General features: G+C 36.7%; 1 protein-coding gene across 1 annotated transcript in view; it reads left to right on the top strand.

Annotated features, from left to right (window-relative positions):
* Positions 1-26,060, top strand: part of PIP4P2 (phosphatidylinositol-4,5-bisphosphate 4-phosphatase 2) — an 81,445-nt gene that overhangs the window by 12,919 nt on the left and 42,466 nt on the right. Inside the window, exons 2-3 of the mRNA XM_060116150.1 lie at positions 9,698-9,846; positions 21,592-21,698. Coding sequence (XP_059972133.1) covers positions 9,698-9,846; positions 21,592-21,698 — 256 coding nt within the window. The remainder of the gene's footprint in view (positions 1-9,697; positions 9,847-21,591; positions 21,699-26,060) is intronic.

Below are 26,060 nucleotides of genomic sequence, written 5' to 3'. Positions count from 1 at the left end.
TCTAGGAAGAGTGACAGGGTAGGAATCTGTTACCTCCTCTGGCTATGGGAGGAGTTTCTAAATTTCTAGGCAGGTACATTTTTTGCCTTGAAAACAATTTGCTTTTCTGTACTAAAAATTAGTATCTCTATATTTTTCTTGAAACACATGCTTTCTTGAAAGCAATATTGTAAATAAAAAATTAAGAATGGAGCCATGCATATACAAACAATATGATTTCACATAAATCGTGTCAGAAAAAATTGTATTTTTTTCAATAAAAATAAACACAGTAGTTGATAAAATGAGAGAATATGTAACTTATTAACTGCCAATACTGGAAGGAAGTACTATTACCACAAATGAAATGCACTAGAATGAGGTAAAAATATTGCCTAATGAGAAATAGAAAAGACAGAGCAGAAGTTTTTGTCATCTGGGAATTTGTCACTGGCAGATCACTGGGCATTTCTTGCCAGTATCTCCAGTTATATGGCAGCATTTTGATACAACCCAAATGCCCAAGACCACTAAGGGAGGGAAAAATAGCAGATAAACTACCCATAGTGAAATTCAGTACTCATCATCACCAGCTGTATAAGAATACCCAGTTTGTTGTTGCCTTGGGGCCTACCATGGACCCACATAAACTCCTACAAGCAATACTAGAGGCACTAGGATGTAGATTGGTATTCGTGCCAAGCTGATTTCATGACCAAACTTAATAAGGTATAGCTGTTTTTCTAGAGCTGCAGTTTGGAGAAAGGAGTTAATGGTTAAAATATATAGAGAGATTGCAGTACTTGAATGCTAAATTGTGCTAGAGTGACTCTTCTCTTCCTTCCCCTACTCCTCGCTCCTGACACACTGCACCTTAGTCAGGTTTACATGCCCCTCTTTTATACTCCCAAAGTCCCGTGCGTGCATATCCTTGTTAGAGCACTTACCACACCAAGTTGTACTTGTAGTTTTACTGTCTTTCTACATGTTAAGAATGTGAGCTCTTTGAGCCCTGGGGTATGCCTCCTTCTCCATAGTATCCCTGACATACATCCAGTACAGCACCTGGTACAGAACAGATGCTAAGTACTTGTGACTGAGTGCTAACTAACTCTTGGAAATCCACCATAGAGGGCCTTGGCGGGCTGCTGCTTTTTGCCTGACTATAGCTGAAGGCCTCTTGACTTCCTTTAGCATCAGAGCTCATAGAGGGTGTTATATCACATCTCCTCAGTTACAAAACTAGAATTGCCCTGGAGCAGCAGTCAAACTTAGAAAATGAGTGAGTTATTACCACCCCTATGTCTTTCATAGTAGCACTGCCTCTGTAGTCCTTCCAGGGAATGTGGAGCTGCTCTTGGTAGAAGATCCAGGTACCCTCTGTGTGACCCTTCCTACCTTAATCTGTGGGCCAGGGAACCAATTTAGGTATTTGTTGGTTGACAAGAATGTCTGTTCCAATAATATATTCAGAAACTGGGAAAATAACTTCAGCATGGGTACCCAGATTTACTGGGACCACTATGGGTGGATCTGGGGCAAGACTCCATCTGTAACCTGATGGCCATCTATAACCTCTCTGACAGGTCGCCCACATTGGAGTTTTGAGTCTTGAGGAATTAGCACCATTTATGAGCCAGTTTCTAGCAATACCTGAAATATCTGGATATTTTCATTTTCCCCAGTGAATAGTCACTCTAGTAAATGATCTCAGGTCTTTGGGAAAAACTTGGAGATTTATAATATATACTTATAGTAGTGTTGCTGAATCATTTGTCAGAGGCATCAACAAACCCTCAATAAAGATGCTCTGGGTCTGTGAATTGGCTTTGTTGGAAACTGGTTGAAAAACTAGGACTCATCACTGTGGCTACTCAAGTCAGGTCGCTGGTTTTAAGACCTAGATTTTTCTATTATATATAACCAAGTAACATTTGTGTAGGTTACCCATCCATTTCATTCTTAGGCTTATTTCAATGAGCCACTGCCAAAGGTCCTTATGGATCAACATTTTCTAATATCCACTATTTCCCATTACATTAAGTGTACCCACTTTGTCTTTGACTTTTAAGTGCTTCCATTTGGCCTCTGTTACTCTGGGATTCCATGATCTCAACTGGAGTCATCCTGCACTGTAATGCCTGGCCTATGTAGGAGAGTCACCACAGCAGAATGCTTGTGTTCCCCTAAATAATATATAAATCAATGCCTTAGTTAAAGGCATATCCTCTGGGTCCTCTCAGGGGATGTAGTGGGGTGTGGGATGCAGATTTCATATGATAAACTCACTCTAACATTCCTGACTCCTTAAACCTTTGATTGCTTCTTCTACATCATGCTAGGCCAAGTCTCATCAAACCAACAAGTAAACTGACAGAGCCACTTCCAGATTTAAAACAAACATTGAAACCAGAACATTTGTCAAGTATACCTGGATTATTAAATTTGGCTCAACTCAGTGTTATATTCCATCCTCTTTGCTTTAACCCCCATAGGATTCACTCCCACACATATTCTCCAGGTTTCTGACAATATATATTATCAAAACATTGCAATTCTCTTGAGGTGTTAGTTGCTTCTTTCTGAGTCACATTTTGTACTTGTCCTCCTAAAGCTTGTTGAGATCTGATCCTAGTTTATGGGTCTTGAGGCAACAAGGGGTTTGATGATGGGTCTTAAGGAAAATGGTCATTTCCTTGTAAGACAACTACTTCAGGTGAGGTTATTACAGTTTTCCATTAAAAGGAGGCTCATATTCTCAGACATAAGAAGAAATGTTGTGTTCCACTCACAGGGGAGGCTCAGAGTGACTCAGGAGTGTAAGATTCTCAGCTCTGTTTGGGTACAACTAGATGGCCCCATTCCAAGTTTCAGAGTTCCACTTCTTTGCAATCAGTGTCCTAAGTTTCACATGGCAGACCTGGTAAGGCTGTGGGTTTCCCTGACCTTATAATTTAGCTATCTATACAATTAAATTTTGTGTTTGATTTTCAGCAATATAAGCCCTGTGACAATTAGAAATAAGCAATATTTTTAGGGCTGCAATAGAAGTTCTCTGACCATGACTTGTGCTGAGAGTTTAAAGACCTGAGCTTCTCATTTTACCCCATATCACAATCCACACAGTAATTATTACTGCCATAATGGTCAAGTAAAGGAGCCTCAAATATCACAATAATCTATAGGGGATAATCTGATTCACCAGGATGCCACTGCATGCCATCAATCACTACCATACCATGTCTCACTGGTAAAGAAGCTCAGCACTGCATTCAAGCCCAAGGCATGACCAACCCATTTCTCCAATCCCATTTTTGAGAGTTTGTTTCCTGAGATTACAACTGGTATGAGTTTTATAACAGTTGGGACCTGAAGATAGAAACCAAACAATATAATATAACAGAAAGAATTAATTTGGTATAAAGTTGTTAAGTAGGTAACTAAAAGGTAAAAATATTACTCTAACTTATCAAATAGGTATTAAATGCAGGAAGCAGGGCTGTGAGAACAAAGGGAAGAGATTGGAATTATTAAAATTTAGTAATTTAGAGGAACATAACTGAAACATGACTTCTCAGAGGCACCAGCCCACTGGTGGTGATGTCTCTGAGCCCTGGAGAAAGATTTTGTACACCTGGAGAAAGGCCTACAAGTCCCTTCTTCCTCCTTCAACCTTGCAGGTTCTGTTTATCACCTCCTATTAACAAAACATAACCTGCAGCCAGCTGGCAAAGAAAAAATGTGGTTTGGAGAGTTTTAGCACCAGCATGACAAAGCATAGAGGGTGGATTTGGAGCTGAAAGTCAGTAGCCTAATAGCTGGCACATTTACCTTCCAAACTGACTTTAGCCAGATGGATCCTTATGAGGGTATAATGGTTCTAGAAGAATCCAAGAGTCTCCTGGAATAGTTTTATTTCTTTGGTTTCAGAGAGGGGAGGAACAGAAGGTGGTCTTCCCTTTCTCTGTGTTGAACTGGACTGGAGAGGTTTTACACAGGAAGTAGATATCCCATAGCGGCCAAGGGCAACCTGTCCCTAACCATACTCTCCACAAAAATCCTGTGGAGGAGAAAAAGCCAGAGCTTTCCTCACAGGCTTGTCCTTTATACTTTTCTTGCTCATCCTATAATCATAGTGTTCTAAATTATCTCTCATTTTAATCTGATGTCATTTTTCAACCTTGGTACATCTTTGTCAAGGGCCAGAATGACTGCATATAAGACTGTATTAGTGAAGTAAACGAATTAAACTGGAAAATATTGTCACTGCAGAGATTTATAAAGGAATAACTGAGATAATAAAGATCAGAGCTATCCAGCAAAACATTTGCAACCTTTAAAATGCTATATCTGGGTATATCTGGTAAAACCTGAAGTATGGATTATTACACCAGGATGAATTAGCAGGAAAGAGGAGCTTTTGGGCATAAAATAGATAAATTAGGTTGATGTTTATGATGGGAACGTGTAATTTGATCACTTGTGGGTTTATAGAATAACAGTGGTTCCTTTTGAGTGTTTTAAGGAAGACCATTATGTATGCCTTGTGATCTATGTTATTTTGTCTTGTCTCTTTTATGAGTCTCAGTTTTTCTGTGAATTTTTTATCATGAACTAATTCTTTCTTCATGTTATGTTCTAATTTTCATTTTCCCTGACTCTTCTTTCTCCTCCTCCTAATCCCCTTTAACTCAGATCTGATTCTTGTCTAAGTATTTGTGCAGAATCCCCATTAGTCCTTACATCTTTTCCCTATATTAAATCATTATTCATTAAGAGAGGCAGCTGTCATTATGGTGTGACCTCTGGGAGTAGAGTCAGCTCTTGGCTTTGCTGAAGTGCTGTATAAAAGTCTACTAAGAAGTCAGAATCTCTGGTCTTCAGTTTTCTCTTCCATAAAATGAAGAAATTAGACTAAATACTAGACTAAGATTGCTTGAATTTCTTTTTTTTTTTTTTTTTTTTTTTCTTTTTGCGGTATGCGGGCCTCTCACTGTTGTGGCCTCTCCCGTTGCGGAGCACAGGCTCCGGATGCGCAGGCCCAGCGGCCATGGCTCACGGGCCCAGCCGCTCCGCGGCATATGGGATCCTCCCAGATCGGGGCACGAACCCGTATCCCCTGCATCGGCAGGCGGACTCTCAACCACTGCGCCACCAGGGAGGCCCTTGAATTTCTAACACTGTATAATTCTGGAACTTTGAGGGGGTTTTTCAGGTTTGAGAACTACTGGTCTAACAAATACTGCTCACTTGGAGAAAAAAGGTTTTTCACTTAGGCAAAGCCCATAGAGAAAATGATCATTGTTTAAATAACAAATAAGACTCTTCCAAAATGAAGAACTTTTGTGACTCTTAATATCCAATGATCCCAAGTTCTGAGATTACAGTGGACTTTTATCCAGGGCAGAAATTTAAAATAGGTATAATAGTGGTGATCTGTTGACTGTTTTAAAGTGAAAAGAGACAAAATGAACAATCTAAGTTGCTAATTATTGCAGGTTTACTGACAGTGAAATAAATTTCTGTAATTACAAGTCGTTTACAAGAGAAGATGGAGTTGTAGGTCAAGGTTTCCTTGGGATAAAAGTACAAGAAATATCTCTAAATCAGTTTAGTGCTAAAGTAATTAATGGACAGAAAGTTGAAATTATAGGCCTGAAAGCACTGTTTAATGGAGCAGTTAGGCTGCAACATCTGTCATTCTATTGATCTCTTGGATTGCTTGTACTTATCTGGTGGGTCAGGCCAGTGTCCCCTGTCTACTTCCCTCTCTCAGTGCATGATTTGGGGAGGGTATTCTGTATATAGAAGAGAGCCTGTTTTTCAGTCATGCTGTACTCCCCTGCTAGGACCCCAGCTCCTCTTCAAGGAGAGTAGTGGTAATATACTTAGTATCATTTTCCCAGGAGAAATAGATGAGCCTGATAAATTTCAGTGATTCAGTTATTCATTCATTTATTCATCCATCATCCATTCAATAAATATTTAGTGAGCACCTGTCATAGAACAAGCACTATAACAAGTGCTGTATCAGTCCTGAACAAGCCAAACATGACCTTGGCCTCATGGAGCTTATAGTCTCTCCCATTTTAGACTTCTAATCCTCACTCATTCTTTCCCCCTCCTTCCACTTCCCAAGGCTCCAGAAGATTCTAGCATATTTCTGTCATTGAAAGCTTTTCTTTTTGTACAGGTTAAAAATTATATAGTACAAGTCTTAGAGGAAAAGTTCACAGGGTTTTGTTGGCTTTGATACACTTCAAATGTCTCAGAACCAAATAAGATCAACCATTAAAATCTTTAGGAGATTCCACTGAGCAAAACTTTTGCCAGTTGGAGTGAATGGGTTTTATCATCCTTATATGTAGCTGCAATGTGTGGCCTCTTCCCCTCACCCTCAATGCCCTTGTTTTCTTTGTGAAATTATCTTGTCTTTACATTTCTTTTCTATCACACTATGTAAGGTGGAAACATGGAATTAATAGGAGACCTACTTTATGTTACTTTATAACTGAAGGTAAAGGTAAAAGAAGAAACTTTTATTAATAATGCTATTGCTAATAATTATTTTTTAAAAAGATTTATTATTACACACCAGGCAGTGTGTCTTGAATTTCTAGTGAGGTGTGTATGCTTCTTCCCAGAACAATACCTTCTTTACCGAGATCTGATAAAGTAATCTGCAAATTGCACAGGCTCAAATGTATTTTGACACATTGATCCTTTAACCTGTTTTTTCTTCTTGATTAATACATTACAGGTCATTCTGCATCAACCTTAAATTCTTTCAAGGATTTAAAACTATTTTTGTTTGTTTTTTGAATTTTATTTATTATTTTTTATACACCACGTTCTTATTACTTATCTGTTTTATACATATTAGTGTATATATGTGAATCCCAGTCTCCCAATTCATCCCACCCCCACCACCCTTGGTGTCCATACATTTGTTCTCTACATCTGTGTCTCTATTTCTGCCTTGCAAACCGGTTCACCTGTACCACTTTTCTAGATTCCACATGTATGCGTTAATATACGGTATTTGTTTTTCTCTTTCTGACTTACTTCACTCTGTATGACAGTCTCTATGGCCGTCCCATGCCTCTACAAATGACCCAATTTCATTCCTTTTGATGGCTGAGTAATATTCCATTGTATATATGTATCACATCTTTATCCATTCGTCTGTCAGGCATTTAGGTTGCTTCCATGACCTGGCTATTGTAAATAATGCTACAACTGAACATTGGTGTGCATGTGTCTTTTTGAATTATGGTTTTCTCTAGGTATATGTCCAGTAGTGGGATTGCTGGGTTATATGGTAATTCTATTTTTAGATTTTTAAGGAACCTCCATACTGTTCTCCATAGTGGCTGTATCAATTTACAATCCCACCAACAGTGCAAGAGGGTTCCCTTTTCTCCACACCCTCTCCAGCATTTGTTGTTTGTAGATTTTCTGATGATGCCCATTCTAACTGGTGTGAGGTGATACCTCATTGTAGTTTTGATTTGCATTTCTCAATAATTAGTGATGTTGAGCAGCTTTTCATGTACCTAATTTATAGTTTTATAAATTATAAAACTATTTTTATAATTTAGACATCTATAGCTTCTTTTCACTTTTTTTTTTTTTTTTTTTTTTTTTTTTTTTTTTTTTGCGGTACGCGAGCCTCTCACTGTTGTGGCCTCTCCCGTTGTGGAGCACAGGCTCTGGACGCGCAGACTCAGCGGCCATGGCTCATGGGCCCAGCCACTCTGCGGCATGTGGGATCTTCCCACACCGGGGCACGAACCCGTGTCTCCTGCATTGGCAGGCGGACTCTCAACCACTGAACCACCAGGGAAGCCGTATAGCTTCTTTTTAAATTCAGTGTTTGGCAGTGTTCTGGTATAAGACGTCCAGGGATGTGTGCATATTGTCATTTCAATGTGGCCTCTTTCAGAGCCTTGGCTGCTGCAGAAATTTGGTTTATTATGAATATTTGAATGGATAACACTTGTTGCTAATTCTTTGCAAGTCTAAAAAATCTACATGATATACCCCAAGGATGCCAGGTGGTAATATGTGGATTTTAAACATACCATAATGTGCTATGCTCTAACTCATTTCAGCCTATCATAGAGTTCAGAATCTAATCCAGTGGATAGAAAAGTCTCTATTTCAAAAATAGCTCTTTTCATGATTAGGTATTGTTATTGTATTTTATAGTGTCACAGTAGCCCGTTGAACTATCAGTTCTCTTTAGTGGGGATTCAATCATGTGTTGAGGTGTAGCCTTTTCTAGATGGCCTATGACAAAATCTTACCTTGAAAGGGGTTCCTATTCCTGTAATTAAGATAGCTACAAAATGAGGCTAGGCAGTCCCCTTTAGAAATCCCATTCTGGAATAGTATATCTAGATTCTTTTTCTCTAACTTTTGTAACAAATATATACTTCTGGTAGATGAACACAATTCTGAAATTGGGCTTCTACCCTCTGCCCAATCACCCAATCAGTCGACTTAAGGACTCTCAAAAAGCAGTGTGTGTGTGTGTGTGTGTGTGTGCATCTTTGTATTCTCAGAATTTTCAAACATACACAAAAGTAGTAAGAGCAAAATGACCTTCTGTGTCTTTATATTCATAAATACAGACATTTTGCTACTCTTGTTGCATCTATTAACCCATTTTTTTCTTGGAGTATTTAAATTAAATCCCAGACTATATATATATATATATATATATATATATATATATAGAGAGAGAGAGAGAGAGAGAGAGAGAGAGAGAGAGAGAGAGAGAGAGAGAGAGAGTGTGTGTGTGTGTGTGTGTGTGTGTGTGTGTGTTATGCAGGCCTCTCACTGTTGTGGTCTCTCCCGTTGCGGAGCACAGGCTCCGGACCCACAGGCTCAGCGGCCATGGCTCACAGGCCCAACCACTCCGCGGCATGTGGGATCTTCCCAGCCTGGGGCACGAACCCATGTCCCCTGCATCGGCAGGCGGACTCTCAAACCACTGCGCCATCAGGAAAGCCCCCAGACAATATATTTTTTACCCATAAATACTTTGATACATTTCCTAGATTTTTAATGTTAGGTGAAAGTTTGAGACAAAAATTGTTAAATTTACTTCATTCTTGTTTTTTGTCTGAAATTAGAATAATTCCATTCTAATTAGAACATGTTCCATGTTGATATGTTTAGTTTTCCTGAGTTCATTTTGGTCTCTCCTTGACTGCCACCAAAACCCTATTTTGTTCTTGTCATACTCAGCAGTTATTATACTGGTTCTAGTATAAACAGAGCACGACAACTACACAATTTATGTATATGTATATATGTAAGTCATTTTAAAGCTTTGTCCTCATTGACTGTTTCTATTTTTTGGGAGTCAGATCATTAGTGTATGATTTTTACTTTAGGCATAAATTATCACCTTCCTATTACAAACTATATGAATTTGCACATAGAAATGGAGTGAATATTTGAGTATAGGTTAATAAAATGTGTAAAACTAGGCAGGTGTGATTTGGATTTGAGGAGATAAGAATTATTCTACTTCACAATATAGTTCTATATGTGTTTCTGCTCTGAAACTATATTATGTTGGCCAGCTTTAAAAACATAAAGAACAGGAGAAATTTTGATAGTTTTCCTTCTTTACTTCTATTGCTTATTTGCTCAAACCAGCCGTAATATCTCTGAGACTCTGATTCAGTGGCTAATATCTTTTTAGCGGAACTCCCACCTCCGTACACAGCCATTGTCAGTCCAGATGCCAGTGGTATTCCAGTAATAAACTGCCGCGTGTGCCAATCTCTCATCAATTTGGATGGCAAGCTTCACCAGCATGTGGTTAAGTGCACGGTTTGCAACGAAGCTACGGTAAGTGGAGATTTTCATTAATAAAAGCAGAAATTATTATCTGACATCTTCTTCCTAAAAAATACTCCAATAATGTTACTTACAAGTAGATGTGGGCTGGATACCGAAATGGCCATTTTTTTATCCTTTCTTTCTTCCCTCTGGCTATTTCTCTTTTATCATACAAGGATGCCTCCAGGTGTTTAAAGTTAACTCCATTATGAAAATTTCATGATGAATTTAAATGTGATGCCTCCAGGTGTTTAAAGTTAACTCCATTATGAAAATTTCATGATGAATTTAAATGTAATGCCATTTGGCTCTTTACTTTCTAAAATGAGACTGACCATGGACAGTTATTTACAATTATCTTCAGTGTCTATCCACATCTCAACGAAATCCATTCTGATTTTCACTAAAATGAAATATACTGAAGTTCACTACAAATGTGGACTTTGTACTTATTATGTGGAAAATTATTTAAACTTGTTTTACATCTGTACGATATTGATATAGTTTTTCTGGGCTTTCGTGATTGTGCATTTATTATTGACATTTGTGTCGAAGTGTTTATTAACAGCTTGGTATATTATTCCATTTATTTGATATTAATTCAGTGAAATATTCAAAAAAAACCTTGAAAGGCATATTTTTTTACTGGACTTTGGGAAGAGCAACTAAATTTTAAGTAAGATTTTTACAGTTTTAAGTAATAAACTGGTAAAGAGTATACTGGTTAAATTAAATATATTTCTACTTTCATGGTCAGGCTTTATTTTTAAAATTTCAATCTGTCTCAAAATTTGAAATTAAATATTAATTTAATTTTTGGTATTTGTAGTTTTTCCTCGTTAGAAAAAGCCTAAAAAATAGTCAGCCAATGATTATTGTATCTCTAAGAACCCTGAAAGATGAATACTGGGGGCTTTATAATATGTTTTATGGAAAAGTCATAAGCTAAAACCTTAAGTCATGAAGCAATATATTTCATTGTAAATACTTTTTCTATAAGGGACATCTTTTAGAGAACTTTATTGTGTAAATAGGTGATACCTACAAAACTAGTTATTTTCTTTTTCAGTTGAACATTTAAATAGTAAATTTAATTAATATCAACTTCCTTAGTGCTCCTTTTAGAGTTGGCAAGCAAATAAGAATTGTTAGACACAAATAGCAATTTAAAAAAAATACAAGTGTCTTAAAGGCTTCCTTGGATTTGGCATTAGTGTTGAATTTTTTCACCTCTTTCTTCACCCATACAAACTTTGTTCTTTAATGAGAAGAAAGAAAGGAGATTTAAAGCTTTATATTTACATGTGGAAGTAAACAGAACAGAGTAGGTCAATTATGCAGGAATCTCAAAGACACTATGGATTTAGCCAGCAGCCTCAAGCTGGTTATTTGGAGTGATGAGTTCATATAGGGTCAATAAAATCTGGCTTCAAATAAGCTAGCTACTTTTGGACATAAAGAAAATTGTGCTGAAAATTTTATATCATTACTACCCCTGTTAAGTAAAGAAATGTAAATAATTGTGAATATTCTAGAGAATATGAATAGTATTTAATCAGATTGCCTTGTATGGAATTAGTAACATTACAAGGGAAGAAAAAATTGGAAAAAAAAAGCCTTTGAGGAATGCTGTAACATATGACCTGCTAATGTTTACAGTGTAATGTGATCTTAAATTTATGAATGAAGAGGTAGGTGTTAGGCAACTGGCAGCTTCTCTGGAGAAATTCTACGTTGAAAATAACAGGTATAATAGACAGATATAGTGGACCAGGGCCCAAGAGAACAGTTCTCTTATGTTCACTAGCACTGTATCCTACTCAATTTAACTGTTATTCATTCTCCTCATGTCACCTAAAACAGGATGTCAGTGTATCTATTCTCTTGGGTAGCCACCTTTAACAGGAACTAGACTTTCCTGTGGAGACTGAAAGAAATAAAACATAACAAAACAAAAAAAATCAAGGTTAATAAAAGTCCTTTTTACTTCAGTAGATAGAATTAGGAAGGGAAGTAAGGTGTGTGTTGTGTGTGTGTGTGTGTGTGTCTCTGTGTGTGTCTGTATATGAGAGAGAGAGAGAGAAAGAATATGGACAAATTTTAGCAACACTTGGAGGACACAGAATTTAAGGTTAAAAGGAGAAGCAATATCTATGACTAGTTAATGGAAATTTGAGAAGTCCTGGAGAAAGAGTGGACCTAGTTGGCTGCATACTTGATTGAGTCTGAGATTTGGAGACTAATAGACTGGGTTTGAATCTGCCACTTAGTAGCTATATATACTTGGGGACTTCTCTAAACTGTGGTTCTTCATGTAAAGAGGTATAATAGTAATAATACCTACCTCTTAGGGTTGCTGTTGGGATTACAGAGGTAAAGTACCCAGCACAGTTCCTGGAACATGTAAGCTTATTTTGCCAAGTAAGACTATTAAAACTTATGCATATGAACAATGTCATCTCCCCTGCTGCCCACCTCTGCCCCATCATTTTACTGTAGACCAGACGTGACATGGTGTGGGCTGGCACTGAGGACCAGTGCTTGAAATCTTCCAGTGCAATCATCTTGTTTTACAAATGAGAGATTTGAGGTCTAGAAGTATGGTGGGAATAAAATACAGGCTACTTCAGAGACATTACAGGTTCAGTTCCAGAATACTGCAATAAAGCAAATATTGCAATAAAACAAGTCACACACATTTTTTGGTTTCCAGTGCAAATAAAAGTTATGTTTATACTATTCTGTAAGTGTGCAATAGCATTATTGGATTGTCTTTTAATTTTGTCTATGATTTCCTTTGCTGTGCAAAAGCTTTTAAGTTTAATTAGGTCCCATCTGTTTATTTTTGTTTTTATTTCCATTACTCTAAGAGTCGGCTCAGAAAAGATATTGCTGCAATTTATGTCAGAGTGTTCTGCCTATGTTTTCCTCTAAGAGTTTTATAGTATCTGTTGTTACATTGAGGTCTTTAATCCATTTTGAGTTTATTTTTCTGTATGGAGTTAAAGAATATCCTAATTTCATTTTTTTTTTACATGTAGCTGTCCAGTTTTCCAAGCACCATTTATTGAAGAGACAGTCTTTCCTCTGTTGTATAGTCTTGCTTTGTTTGTCATAGATTAATTGACCATAGGTGCACGGGTTTATTTCTGGGCTTTCTATCCTGTTCCATTGATCTAAATTTCTGTTTCTATGCCAGTACCATACTGTCTTGATTACCATAGCTTTGTAGTATACTCTGAATTCAGGAAGCCTGATTTCCCCAGCTCTATTTTTCTTTCTCAAGATTTGTTTGACTATTTGGGGTCTTTTATGTTTCCATACAAATTAAAAAAAAATTTTTGTTCTAGTTTTGTGAAAAATGCCATTGGTAATTTGATGGGGATTGCATTGAATCTGTAGATTGCCTTGGGTAGTACAGTCATTTTGAAAATATAAATTCTTCTAATACAAGAACATGGTATATATTTCCATCTGTTTGTGTCATCTTTGATTTCTTTCTTTAGTATCTTAGAGTTTTCAGAGTACAGGTCCTTTGCCTCCTTAGATAGCTTTATGCCTAGGTATTTTATTCCTTTTGATGCAATGGTAAATGAGATTGTTTCCTTAATTTCTCTTTCTGATTTTTCATTGTTAGTGTATAAAAATTCAACAGATTTCTGTGTTTTAATTCTGTATCCTGCAACTTCACCGAATTCATTAACGAGCTCTCATAGGTTTCTGATAGCATATCTAGTATTTTCTTTGTATAATATCATGTCATCTGCAGTAACTGTTTTACTTCTTCCTTTCCAATTTGGATTCCTTTTCTTTCTTTTTCTTCTCTGATTGCCATGGCTAGGACTTCCAAAACTATATTGAAAAAAAAAAAACTGATGAGAGTGGACATCCTTGTCTTGTTCCTGATCTTAGAGGAAATGCTTTCAGCTTTCACCATTGAGTATGATGTTAGCTGTAGGTTTGTCATATATGGCCTTTATTATGTTGAGGTATGTTTCCTCTATGCCCACTTTCTGGAGAGTTTTTATCATAATTGGGTGTTGAATTTTGTCTAAAGCTTTTCTGCATCTATTGAGATGATCATATGGTTTTTATTCTTCAATTTGTTCATGTGGTGTATCACAGTGATTGATTTGCAGGTATTCAAAATCCCTGCATCCCTGGGATAAATCCCATTTGATCATGGGTTATGATCCTTTTAATGTATTGTTGGATTCAGTTTACTAATATTTTGTTAAGAATTTTTGTGTCTAAGTTCATCAGTGATATTGGCAGGTAATTTTCTTTTTTATTGGTATCTTTGTCTGGTTTTGGTATCAGGGTGATGGTGGCCTCATAGAATGTTTGGAAGTGTTCTTTCCTCTGCAGTCTTTTGGAACAGTTTCAGAAGGATAGTGTTAACTTTTCTATAAATGTTTTATATAATTTGCCTGTGAAACCATCTGGTCCTGGACTTTTGTCTGTTAGGAGTTTTTAAATCACAGATTCAATTTCAGTAGTTGTAATTGGTCTGTTTATATTTTCTATTTCTTCTGGGTTCAGTCTTGGAAGATTGCACCTTTCTAAGAATGTGTCTATTTCTTATAAGTTTCCATTTTCTTGGCATATAATTACTTGTACTAGTCTCTTACGGTCCTTTGTATTTCTGCAGTGTCCATTGTAACTTCTGTTTTTCATTTCTAATTTTATTGATTTGGCCTCTCTCCCTTCTTTTCTTGATGAGTCTGGCTAAAGGTTTATCAATTTTATTTATCTTTTCAAAGAATCACATTTTAGTTTCATTGATCTTTTCTATTGTTTTCTTCATCTCTATTTCATTTATTCCTGCTTTTATCTCTTTGATTTCTTTCCTCTACTAACTATGGGGTTTTTTGTTGTTGTTGTTTTTTCTCTAGTTGCTTTAAATGTAAGGTTTGGTTGTTTGAGATTTCTCCTGAGATAAGCTTGTATCTCTATAAACTTCCCTCTTAGAACTGCTTTTGCTGCATCCAATATATTTTAGATCATTGCATCTTCGTTTTCACTTATCTCTAGGTATTTTTTGATTTCTTCTTTTTTTCTTCAGTAATCCATGGTTGTTTAGTAGCCTATTGTTTAGCCTCCATGTATTTGTGGTTTCTGCAGTATTTTTCTTGTAGTTTATTTCTAATCTCATAGTGTTGTGGTTGGAAAAGAGGCTTGACATGATTTCAATTTTCTTAACTTTACCAAGTCTTGCTTTGTGGCCCAGTATTTGATCTATCCTGGAGAATATTCCATGTGCACTTGAAAAGAATGTATTCTGCTGTTTTTGTATGGAATGCTCTATAGATATCAATTAAGTGCATCTGGTTTAATGTGTCATTTAAGGCCTGTGTTTCCTTATTGATTTTCTTTCTGGATGATCTGTCCATTGAGGAAACTGGGGTGTTAAAGTCTCCCACTATTATTGTGTTACTGTCAATTTCTCATTTTATGGCTGTTAGCATATGCCTTATGTATTGAGGTGCTCCTGTGTTAGGTGAATATATATTTAAAATTGTTATATCTTCTTCTTACAATGATCCCTTGATCATTATGTAGTGTCCTTCTTTGTCTCTTGTAGCAGTGTTTATTTTAAAGTCTAACTTTGTCTGATGTGAGTATTGCTACTCCATCTTTCTTTTGATTTCCATTTGCATGGAACACCTTTTGCCATCCCCTCACTTTCAGTCTGTATTTGTCCCTAGATCTGAAGTGGGCCTCTGTTGTAGACAACATATATATGGGTCTTGTTATTTATCCATTCAGGCAGTGTATGTCTTTTGGTTGGAGCATTTAATCTGTTTACATTTGAGGTAATTATCAATACATATGTTCTTATTGCCATTTTGTTCATTGTTTTTGATTTGTTTTTGTTGTCTTTTTTCTTCCTTTCCTTTTTTGTTCTCTTCTCTTGTGATTTGATGACTAACTTTAGTGTTTGTTGGATTTCTTTTTCTTTTTGGTGTGTATATCTATTATAGAAGTTTGATTTGTTGTTACTATGAGGTTTTGATATAGCAGTCTCTCTATATATACATGATTGTTTTAAGTTGCTTGTCTCTTAATTTTAAGTGCATTACAAATATCCTGCATTTGTAATCTCCTCTTATGATTACTTGTCTTCATATCATATTTGTGTGTGGATAATTTTCTACCTTTACTTTATGTTTGCCTTCACCAGTGAGCTTTCCCAGTGGGCTTTTCTTTTCTGCCTAGGGAAGTTCCTGTAGCTTTTGTTGTAAAATTGGTTTTGGTGGTGCTGAATTCTTTTAACTTTGCTTGTCTGTAGAGCTTTTGATTTCTCTGTCAAATCTGAATGAGACCCTTGCTGGGTAGAGTGTTCTTGGTTGTAGGTTTTTCCACTTTCATCACTTTAAATATATCATGCCACTCCCTTCTGGCCTGTAGTGTTTTCACTGAAAAATCAGCTGATAGTCTTTTGGGGATTCCCTTGTATGTTATTTATTGCTTTTCCCTTGTTGCTTTTAATATTTTCTCTTTATCTATAACTTTTATCAGTTCAGTTATTATGTGTCTTGGTGTGTTCCTCCTTGGGTTAATCCTGTATGGGACTCTCTGTGGTTTTATGGACTTGGGTTCCTGTTTCCTTTCCAATGTTAGGGAAGTTTTCAGCTATTAACTTGTCAAATATTTTCTCAGGACCATTGTCTCTGTCTTCTCCTCTGGGACCTCAATATTGCAACTGTTGGTACATTTGATGTTGTCCCAGAGATCTCTTAAACTGTCTTTACTTCTTTTCATTCTATTTTCTTTATTCTGTCCCACAGCAGTGATTTCCACCATTCTGTCTTCCAGCTCACTTGTCTGTTCTTCTGCCTCATTTATTCTGCTATTTATTCCTTCTAGTGTGTTTTTCATTTTTGTTTTCTTCAACTCTGGTTGTTCTTTATATTTTCTAACTCTTTGTTAAAAAGTTCTTGTAAGTTCTTGCTTGAGCATCCATTCTTTTCCTGAGTTCTTGGATCATCTTTACTGTCATTACTCTGAACTCTTTCTTGGGTAGTTTGCCTATCTCTACTTCACTTAGTTGTTCTTCTGGGGTTTTATCTTGTTCCTTTGTCTGGAACATATTCCTCTGTCTTCTCATCTTGTCTAAAATTCTATTTGTATTTTTATGTATATAGAAGGTTAGTTATGTTTCTCAGCCTTGGATAAGTGGGGATTTCCTGTGTGTCCCAGTAATACAGTCCCCTCTCATCACTAAGGGCCAGGAACCAGCTGATCCCAGGGTAGATTCTGACCTGTGTTTGTAGACTCAGTTCCACTGGCTGCTGGACTGTGGTTTCTTGCTTCTGGTGTCTGCCTCCTTGTGGGTGAGGCAGGTCTAGAGGCTTATGTAGGCTTCCTGGTGGGTGGAGCCAGTGCCTGCCCACTGGTGGGTGGAGCTGGGTCTTGGCTTTCTGATGGGCAGGGCCGTATCAAGGGGTGTGTCTAGAGGCAGCTGTGTGCTCAGGAACACTTTAGGCAGCCTGTCTGCTGATGGGTGAAGCTGTGTTCTCACCCTGTTGGTTGTTTGGCCTGAGACGTCCCAACACTGGAACCTACAGGCTATTGGGTGGGACCAGGACTTGATGCCAAAATGTTGGCCTCTAGGAGAGCTCACGTCAATGAATGTCCCCTGGTAACACTGTCACCAGTGTTGTTGTCCCCAGAGTAAGCCACAGCCACCCTCCCGCCTCCCCAGAATACCCTTCAAGACCAGCAGGTGAGTCTGTCCCAGGCTCCTATGAAGTCATTGCTTTTACCCTGTCTACCAGTGCACACAAGACCTTGTGTGCACCCTCTAAGAGTGGAGTCTCTGTTTCTGAGTCTCCAAAGTCTCTGCAGGAGTCCTATGGAGCTCCTGCAATCAAGTTCTTCTGGCCTTCAAAGCCAAATTGTCTGAGGGCTCCTCCTCCAATGCCAGACCCCCAAGCTGCAGAGCCTGATGTGGGGCTCAGAACTCTCACTCCTATGGGAGAACTTCTGAGATATAATTGTTCTCCAGTTTGTGGGCCACTCACCTGGGGGGGGGGTATGGAATTTGATTATATCAGGAGTGCACCCCTTCTACTGTCTTATTGTGGTTCTTCTTATGTCTTTGGATGTAAAATATCTTTTTTAGTAGGTTCCACTCTTCTTAATCGATGGTTGTTCCATAGTTAGTTGTGATTTTGGTTTGCTCATGAGAAGAAGTAAGCTGAAGGCCCTTCTACTCTGCCATCTTGGACAGGAATTGAAAAATTCTGCAGTTTTGCATGACACATACTGTTGGTTATGCAGTTAAGCACACAAGCCCTGGAGTCAGACTGCTAGGGTTCAGATTCAGCTTCTTTCCTTTAACCTCTATGTGATTGATGGCTAATGTCTCTATCTTCATGGAATTTATACCTTTTCTTTCACCCTTAGTCAAGCTTCAGGGACCTTGTGCAGAGGACTTGCACCTAATGAGTTGGATTAGTTTGGGTTAGAGTTCCCAGGTCAGAGCTGCTCCTGATATCTGGAATTTGTGAGCTGGGCCATTGGCAGTTCACCTTGCAATTTTATTTTATGGAGTTGGCTCCTTTCTTTAAACTTCATAAACTAACTTTTGCTAGCTTCGAACTTTTCTTCTACAGTTTTGTCACCTCTTAGCCTTCATAGGATTGAATAGAGTTAGGGTCTTGCTCTGGATTAGGCTTTGGCTTAAGGGAATGTTGTATCTGGTTTGATCATCTATCCAGACTATTAAAACTTTCTCCATATCTGCAATAAGACCGTTTTGCTTTCGTATCATTTGTATGTTCACTGGAGTAGCACTTATAGATTCCTTTGAGAACTTTTCTTTTGCATTTACAACTTGACTCTTTTGTGCAAGAGGCTTAGCTTTTGGCCTGTCTCAGCTTTGGACATGCCTTGCTCACTAAGTTTAATCATTTCTAGCTTTTGATTTAAAGTGAGAGATGTGTGAATCTTCCTTTCACTTCAATGCTTAGAGGCCATTGTAGGGTTATTAACTGGCCTAATTTCAATATTGTTGTGTCTCGGGGAATAGGGAGGCCCAAGAAGAGGGAGAGAGAAGGGGTCACTAGGTGGAGCAGTCGGAACAGATACAACATTCTTCGATTAAGTTTGCTGTCTTATGTGGGCAAAATTTGTGGCACTCCAAAACAATCACAGTACTAACATCAAAGATCACTGATCACAGATCAACATAACAAATATTATAATAATGAAAAACATTCCAAAATTGTGAGAATTACCAAAATTGTGACACAGAGACACAAGGTGAGCAAACGCTATTTGAAAAATGATGCTGATAGACTTGCTTGATACAAGATTGCCACAAACCTTCAATTTGTAAAATAGCACAGTATCTGCAAAGCACAGTAAAGCACACCACAGTAAAATGAGGTATGTCTGTATAAAAATAAATCTTGTCATTTTCCAAACACACATTTACTTAATGGTAACATATGTATACAGAGAAATTAAGACAAATTCTGCTTCTTGATACTTTAGATTATATTGGAACACATTCTGGATGTTTGTGAATTTTAGATAGTCAGATTCTATCTATAGTATAATTTAATAAATTGCAGATGGCTTATTGCTAACATATATATTTCTACCAAGGTTATTTACTTAAAATTCTTAAATCCTAAAAAAATATATGTTGCAGACTTACAGAAAGCTAGAAAAATAGTAGTACATAGTATAGAGAATTCCCATGTGGGCCCCTCACCCACATTCCACAAACATTGACACTTTGCCAAAGTAGCTTTCTGTCTCTAAATAAATAAATAGTTTTTTCAAAACCTTTTAAGGTAATTGTGGACATGGTGCTCTTCTACCCCTAGACATTTTAGTGTAAATTTACTAAAATTTAGTGTAAACTTTCCTAAAAAAATAAGGGCATTCACTTATACAATCACAGTACAGTTATCAAATTCAGGAAATTAACATTGATACAATACTGTTATTTAACCTTTTGACTTAATTCATGTTTGCCCAATTGTTCCATTAAAAAAAAAATCTGGTCCAGGAGTCAATTTAGAATTACATGTTGCATTTGATTATCATGTTCCTTTAATCTCCCTTAATCTGAAATTTAGTCTTTGTCTTCTATTGCCTTGACAGTTTTGAAGAGTACAGGTAAGATATTTTGTAGAATGTTCCTCATTTGGGTTTGTCTGATTAAATTCAGGTTATACATTTTGGCAAGCATGCCACAGGAGTGGTGCTCTATGCCTCTCAGTGCTTCAGAGTTTATTTGCTTTAACAAGCTTAAGTCCTAGTAATGAGAGGAGTGTTTTCTTTGGTGTTATTTATTCTAACTTTTAAATTTACTGTAAAGTTAAAGAAAAAAGGAAATGCTAGCATTAGGAGCTATAATAAGTTTTTTTTTAAGCTAAAAGATGCCATAAAATTAATCAATTGTATTCTAGTGAGTAAAGTTTAAGAAAATTTCAAATTTGTGATATACTCCTCTTTCCCTACTATTCTTTTTGAGCTTGCTTTTCTCAAACATATGCAAGAACCCTCAGTGAATGTTTGCCCCTGGTGAGGCAGATAAATGACCTTGTCTTGTGAACTTTAAATGGAAAACAACTCCAGGCTAATACAAACTAATTTTGAAATATTCCTTTCATAATTAAATCTCTACAGTTCCCCAAATTTTATAGAGTGTTTACCAACATTTGAGCTATTTAAAATCACCTATGATTCATCATTAATTATTAGAGAAATGCAAATCTAAACTTCAATGAGGTACCACCTCACACCAGTCAGGATGGCCATCATTAAAAAGTCTAAAAATAACAAATGCTAGAGAGAGTGTGGAGGAAAAGGAACCCTCCTATGCTGTTAGTGGGAATGTTAATTGGTGCAGCCACCATGGAAAACAGTAAGGAGGTTCCCCAAAAAACTAAAAACAGAGTTGCCATATGATCCAGCAATCCTACTCTTGGGCTTATACCCAGACAAGACTTTAGTTCAAAAAGGTACATGCACCTCTATGTTCATAGCAGCACTATTTACAATAGCCAAGACATGGAAGCAACCTAAGTGTCCACTGACAGATGAATGGATAAAGAAGATGTGGTATATATATATATATATATATATATATATATATATATATACACACACACACACAATGGAATATTACTCAGCCATTGAAAAGAATGAAATAATGCCATTTGTAGCAATATGGATGCAACTAGAGATTATTATACTAAGTGAAGTAAGTCAGAAAGAGAAAGACAAATACCATATGGTATCACTTATATGTGGAATCTAAAATATGATACTATCTATGAAACAGAAAGAGACTCACAAACATAGAGAACAGACTTGTGGCTGCCAAGGGGCAGACGGATTGAGGAGGGAAGGATTGGGAGGTTGGGGCTAGCAGATGCAAACTATTATATATAGGATGGATAAACAACAAGGTTCTATTTTATAGCACAGGGAACTATATTCAATATCCTGTGTTAAACCATAATGGAAAATAATATGAAAAAGAATATATATATGTATAACCGAGTCATTTTGCTGTACAGCAGAAATTAACACGGCATTGTAAATCAACTATACTTCAATAAAATTAAAAAAAAATCACTTAACGATGCACTTTTCCTTAATGTGTACTTTGGTAGCACTATGGGGAGCCTTAGATTTTAAGAATCATTTCCATTTTATATACAAACAAGTTTTGGCAATCTGTACTTGGGTTAATTTGCTGTGTTTATATTTTCTTCTCTTATATAGCCAATCAAAAACCCCCCAACAGGGAAGAAGTATGTTAGATGCCCTTGTAATTGTCTTCTCATTTGTAAGGACACATCACGGCGAATAGGATGTCCAAGACCCAACTGGTAAGACATAAAGATTCATTCATTCATTCATTTGTTCATTCAACAAGTACTTATTAAAGATTCATTATGTGGCAGGTTTAGTTCTAAACAGTCTTTCTCCTCAAAGTAATTATATGACCTACAGCATTTTTTTCTTTGTTAAAGGAATAATACTACTTAGTTTGAAATTAATGGTTAGAGTTATTATTTTTTTTTATTTGCTGTTATTTTTATTTCCAGCTTATAGATGACAAATCAGAAGCTCTGAGAGATAAAATAAATAGTTCAAATCAGTGCTTTTTAAACTTTTGGCTGTGATGCCAAGTGTAAAATACATTTTATTTTACATCCCAAAATTCATATGCGTTCATCTACATACATACATACACACACTCATATATTTGAAACAAAAGTTTCACAAAGAAAACTTACTTTTGCTATATGCAATGCACTCAGATTTTTTCGTATTTTACTTACTCTGTTTCTGCCCATTTATCAATTTTTTTCTTTCTTTTTTTTTAAAACATCTTTATTGGAGTATAATTGCTTTACAATGGTGTGTTAGTTTCTGCTTTATAACAAAGTAAATCAGCTATACATATACATATATCCCCATATCTCTTTCCTCTTGCATCTGCCTCCATCCCACCCTCCCTATTCCACCCCTCTAGGTGGTCACAAAGCACCGAGCTGATCTCCCTGTGCTACACAGCTGCTTCCCACTAGCTATGTATTTTACATTTGGTAGTGTATATATGTCCATGCCACTATCTCACTTTGTCCCAGCTTACCCTTCCCCCTCCCCGTGTCCTCAAGTCCATTCTCTAGTAGGTCTGCGTCTATTCCCATCTTGCCCCTAGGTTCTTCATAACTTTTTTTTTTTTTAGATTCCATATATATGTGTTAGCATACAGTATTTGTTTTTCCCTTTCTGACTTACTTCACTCTGTATGACAGACTCTAGGTCCATCCACCTCACTACAAATAACTCAACTTTGTTTCTTTTTATGGCTGAGTAATTTTCCATTGTATATATGTGCCACATCTTCTTTACCCATTCATCTGTTGATGGACACTTAGGTTGCTTCCATGTCCTGGCTATTGTAAATACAGCTGCAATGTACATTGTGGCACATGTCTCTTTTTGAATTATGATTTTCTCAGGTATATGTCCAGTGGGGGGATTCCTGGGTCGTATGGAAGTTCTACTTTTAGTTTTTTAAGGAACCTGCATACTGTCCACCAGGTGGCTGTATCAATTTACATTCCCACCAAGTGCAAGAGGGTTCCCTTTTCTCCACATCCTCTCCGGCATTTATTGTTTGTAGATTTTTTGATGATGGCCATTCTGACTGGTGTGAGATGATATCTGATTGCAGTTTTGATTTGTATTTCTCTAATGATTAATGATGCTGAGCATTCTTTCATGTGTTTGTTGGCAATCTGTATGTCTTCTTTGGAGAAATGTCTACTCAGGTCTTCTGCCCATTTTTGGATTGGGTTGTTTGTTTTTTTGATATTGAGCTGCATGAACTGCTCTTAAATTTTGGAGATTAATCCTTTGTCAGTTGCTTCATTTACAAATATTTTCTCCCATTCTGAGGGCTGTCTTTTGGTCTTGTTTCCTTTGCTGTGCAAAAGCTTTTAAGTTTCATTAGGTCCCACTTGTTTATTTTATTTAATTTTTATTTCCATTTCTCTAGGAGGTGGGTCAAAAAGGATCTTGCTGTGATTTATGTCACAGAGTGTTCTACCTGTATTTTCCTCTAAGAGTTTGATAGGGTCTGGCCTTACATTTAGGTCTTTAATCCATTTTGAGTTTAGTCTTTCGTATGGTGTTAGGGAGTGTTCTAATTTCATTCTTTTACATGTAGCAGTCCAGTGTTCCCAGCACCAATTATTGAAGACGCTGTCTTTTCTCCATTGTATATTCTCGCCTCCTTTATCAAACATAAGGTGACCATATGTGTGTGGGTTTATCTCTGGGCTTTTGATTCTGTTCCATTGATCTATATTTCTGTTTTTGTGCCAGTACCATACCATCTTGATTACTGTGGCTTTGTAGTATAGTCTGAAGTCAGGGAGTCTGATTCTTCCAGCTCCATTTTTTTTTTCTCAAGATTGCTTTGGCTATTCGGGGTCTTTTATGTTTCCATACAAATTGTGAAATTTTGTCTTCCAGTTCTGTGAAAAATGCCAGTGGTAGTTTGATAGGGATTGCATTGAATCTGTAGATTGTTTTGGGTAGTAGAGTCATTTTCACAATGTTGATTATTCCAGTCCAAGAACATGGTATATCTCTCAATCTATTTGTATCATCTTTAATTTCTTTCATCAGTGTCTTTAATTTTCTGCATACAGGTCTTTTGTCTCCTTAGGTAGGTTTATTCCTAGGTATTTTATTCTTTTTGTTTCAGTGGTAAATGGGAGTGTTTTCTTCATTTCACTTTCAGATTTTTCATCATTAGTGTATAGGAATGCAAGAGATTTCTGTGCATTAATTTTGTATCCTGCTACTTTACCAAATTCATTGATTAGCTCTAGTAGTTTTCTGGTAGCATCTTTAGGATTCTCTATGTATAGTATCATGTCATCTGCAAACAGTGACAGCTTTACTTCTTCTTTTCTGCCTTTGATTCCTTTTATTTCTTTTCCTTCTCTGATTGCATTGGCTAAAACTTCCAAAACTATGTTGAAAAATAGAGGTGAGAGTGGGCAACCTTGTCTTCTTCCTGATCTTATGGAAATGGTTTCAGTTTTTCACCATTGAGGATGATGTTGGCTGTGGGTTTGTCACATATGGCCTTTATTATGTTGAGGTAAGTTCCCTCTATGCCTACTTTCTGGAGGGTTTTTTATCATAACTGGGTGTTGAATTTTTTTGAATGCTTTCTCTGCATCTATTGAATTGATCATATGGTTTTTCTCCTTCAATTTGTTAATATGGTGTATCACATTGATTGATTTGCATTTATTGAAGAATCCTTGAATTCCTGGCATAAACCCTACTTGATCATGGTGTATGATCCTCTTAATGTGCTGCTGGATTCTGTTTGCTAGTATTTTGTTGAGGATTTTTGCATCTATGTTCATCAGTGATATTGGCCTGTAGTTTCCTTTCTTTGTGACATCTTTGTCTGGTTTTGGTATCAGGGTGATGGTGGCCTCATAGAATGAGTTTGGGAGTGTTCCTCCCTCTGCTATATTTTGGAAAATTTTGAGAAAGATAGGTGTTAACTGTTCTCTAAATATTTTATAGAATTAACCTGTGAAGTCATCTTGTCCTGGGCTTTTGTTTATTGGAAGATTTTTAATCACAGTTTTAGTTCAGTGCTTGTGATTGGTCTGTTCATATTTTCTATTTCTTCCTGATTCAGTCTTGGCAGGTTGTGCATTTCTAAGAATTTGTCCATTTCTTCCAGGTTGTCCATTTTATTGGCATACAGTTGCTTATAGTAATCTCTCATGATCCTTTGTACTTCTACTGTCAGTTGTTAATTCTCCTTTTTGATTTCTAGTTCTATTGATTTGAGTCTTCTCCCTTTTTTTCTTGATGAGTCTGGCTAATGTTTTATCAATTTTGTTTATCTTCTCAAAGAACCATCTTTTAGTTTTAATGATCTTTGCCACCATTTCCTTCATTTCTTTTTCATTTATTTCTGATCTGATCTTTATGATTTCTTTTCTTCTGCTAAGTTTTGGGTGTTTTTGTTCTTCTTTCTCTAATTGTTCTACGTGTAAGGTTAGGTTGTTTATTTGAGATGTTTCTTGTTTCTTAGGGTAGGATTGTCTTGCTATAAACTTCCCTCTTAGAACTGCTTTTGCTCCATCCCATAGGCTTTGGCTTGTCGTGTTTTCATTGTCATTTGTTTCTAGGTGTTTTTGATTTCCTCTTTGATTTCTTCAGTGATCTCTTGGTTATGAAGTAGTGTATTGTTTATCCTCCATGTGTTTGTATTTTTTACAGATTTTTACCTAATCTCATAGCATTGTGGTCAGAAAAGAAACTTGATACGATTTCAATTTTCTTAAATTTACCAAGGCTTGATTTGTGAACCAACATATGATTTATCCTGGAGAATATTCCACGAGCACTTGAGAAGAAAGTGTATTCTGTTGTTTTTGGAGGGAATGTCCTAAAAGTATCATTTAAGTCCATCTTGTTTAATGTGTCATTTAAAGCTTGTGTTTCCTTATTCATTTTGATTTTGGATGATCTGTCCATTGGTGAAATTGGGTGTTAAAGTCCCCTACTATATTGTGTTACTGTCGCTTTCCCCTTTTATGGCTGTTAGCCTTTGCCTTATGTATTGAGGTGCTCCTATGCTGGGTGCATAAATATTTTCAATTGTTATATCTTCTTCTTGGTTTGCTCCATTCATC

Source organism: Mesoplodon densirostris, chromosome 13, assembly GCF_025265405.1.
Source record: "Mesoplodon densirostris isolate mMesDen1 chromosome 13, mMesDen1 primary haplotype, whole genome shotgun sequence".
NCBI classification, from domain to species: domain Eukaryota; kingdom Metazoa; phylum Chordata; class Mammalia; order Artiodactyla; family Ziphiidae; genus Mesoplodon; species Mesoplodon densirostris.
Note: the sequence above shows the minus strand (reverse complement) of the source record. Positions and strands in the feature narration are given on the sequence as shown.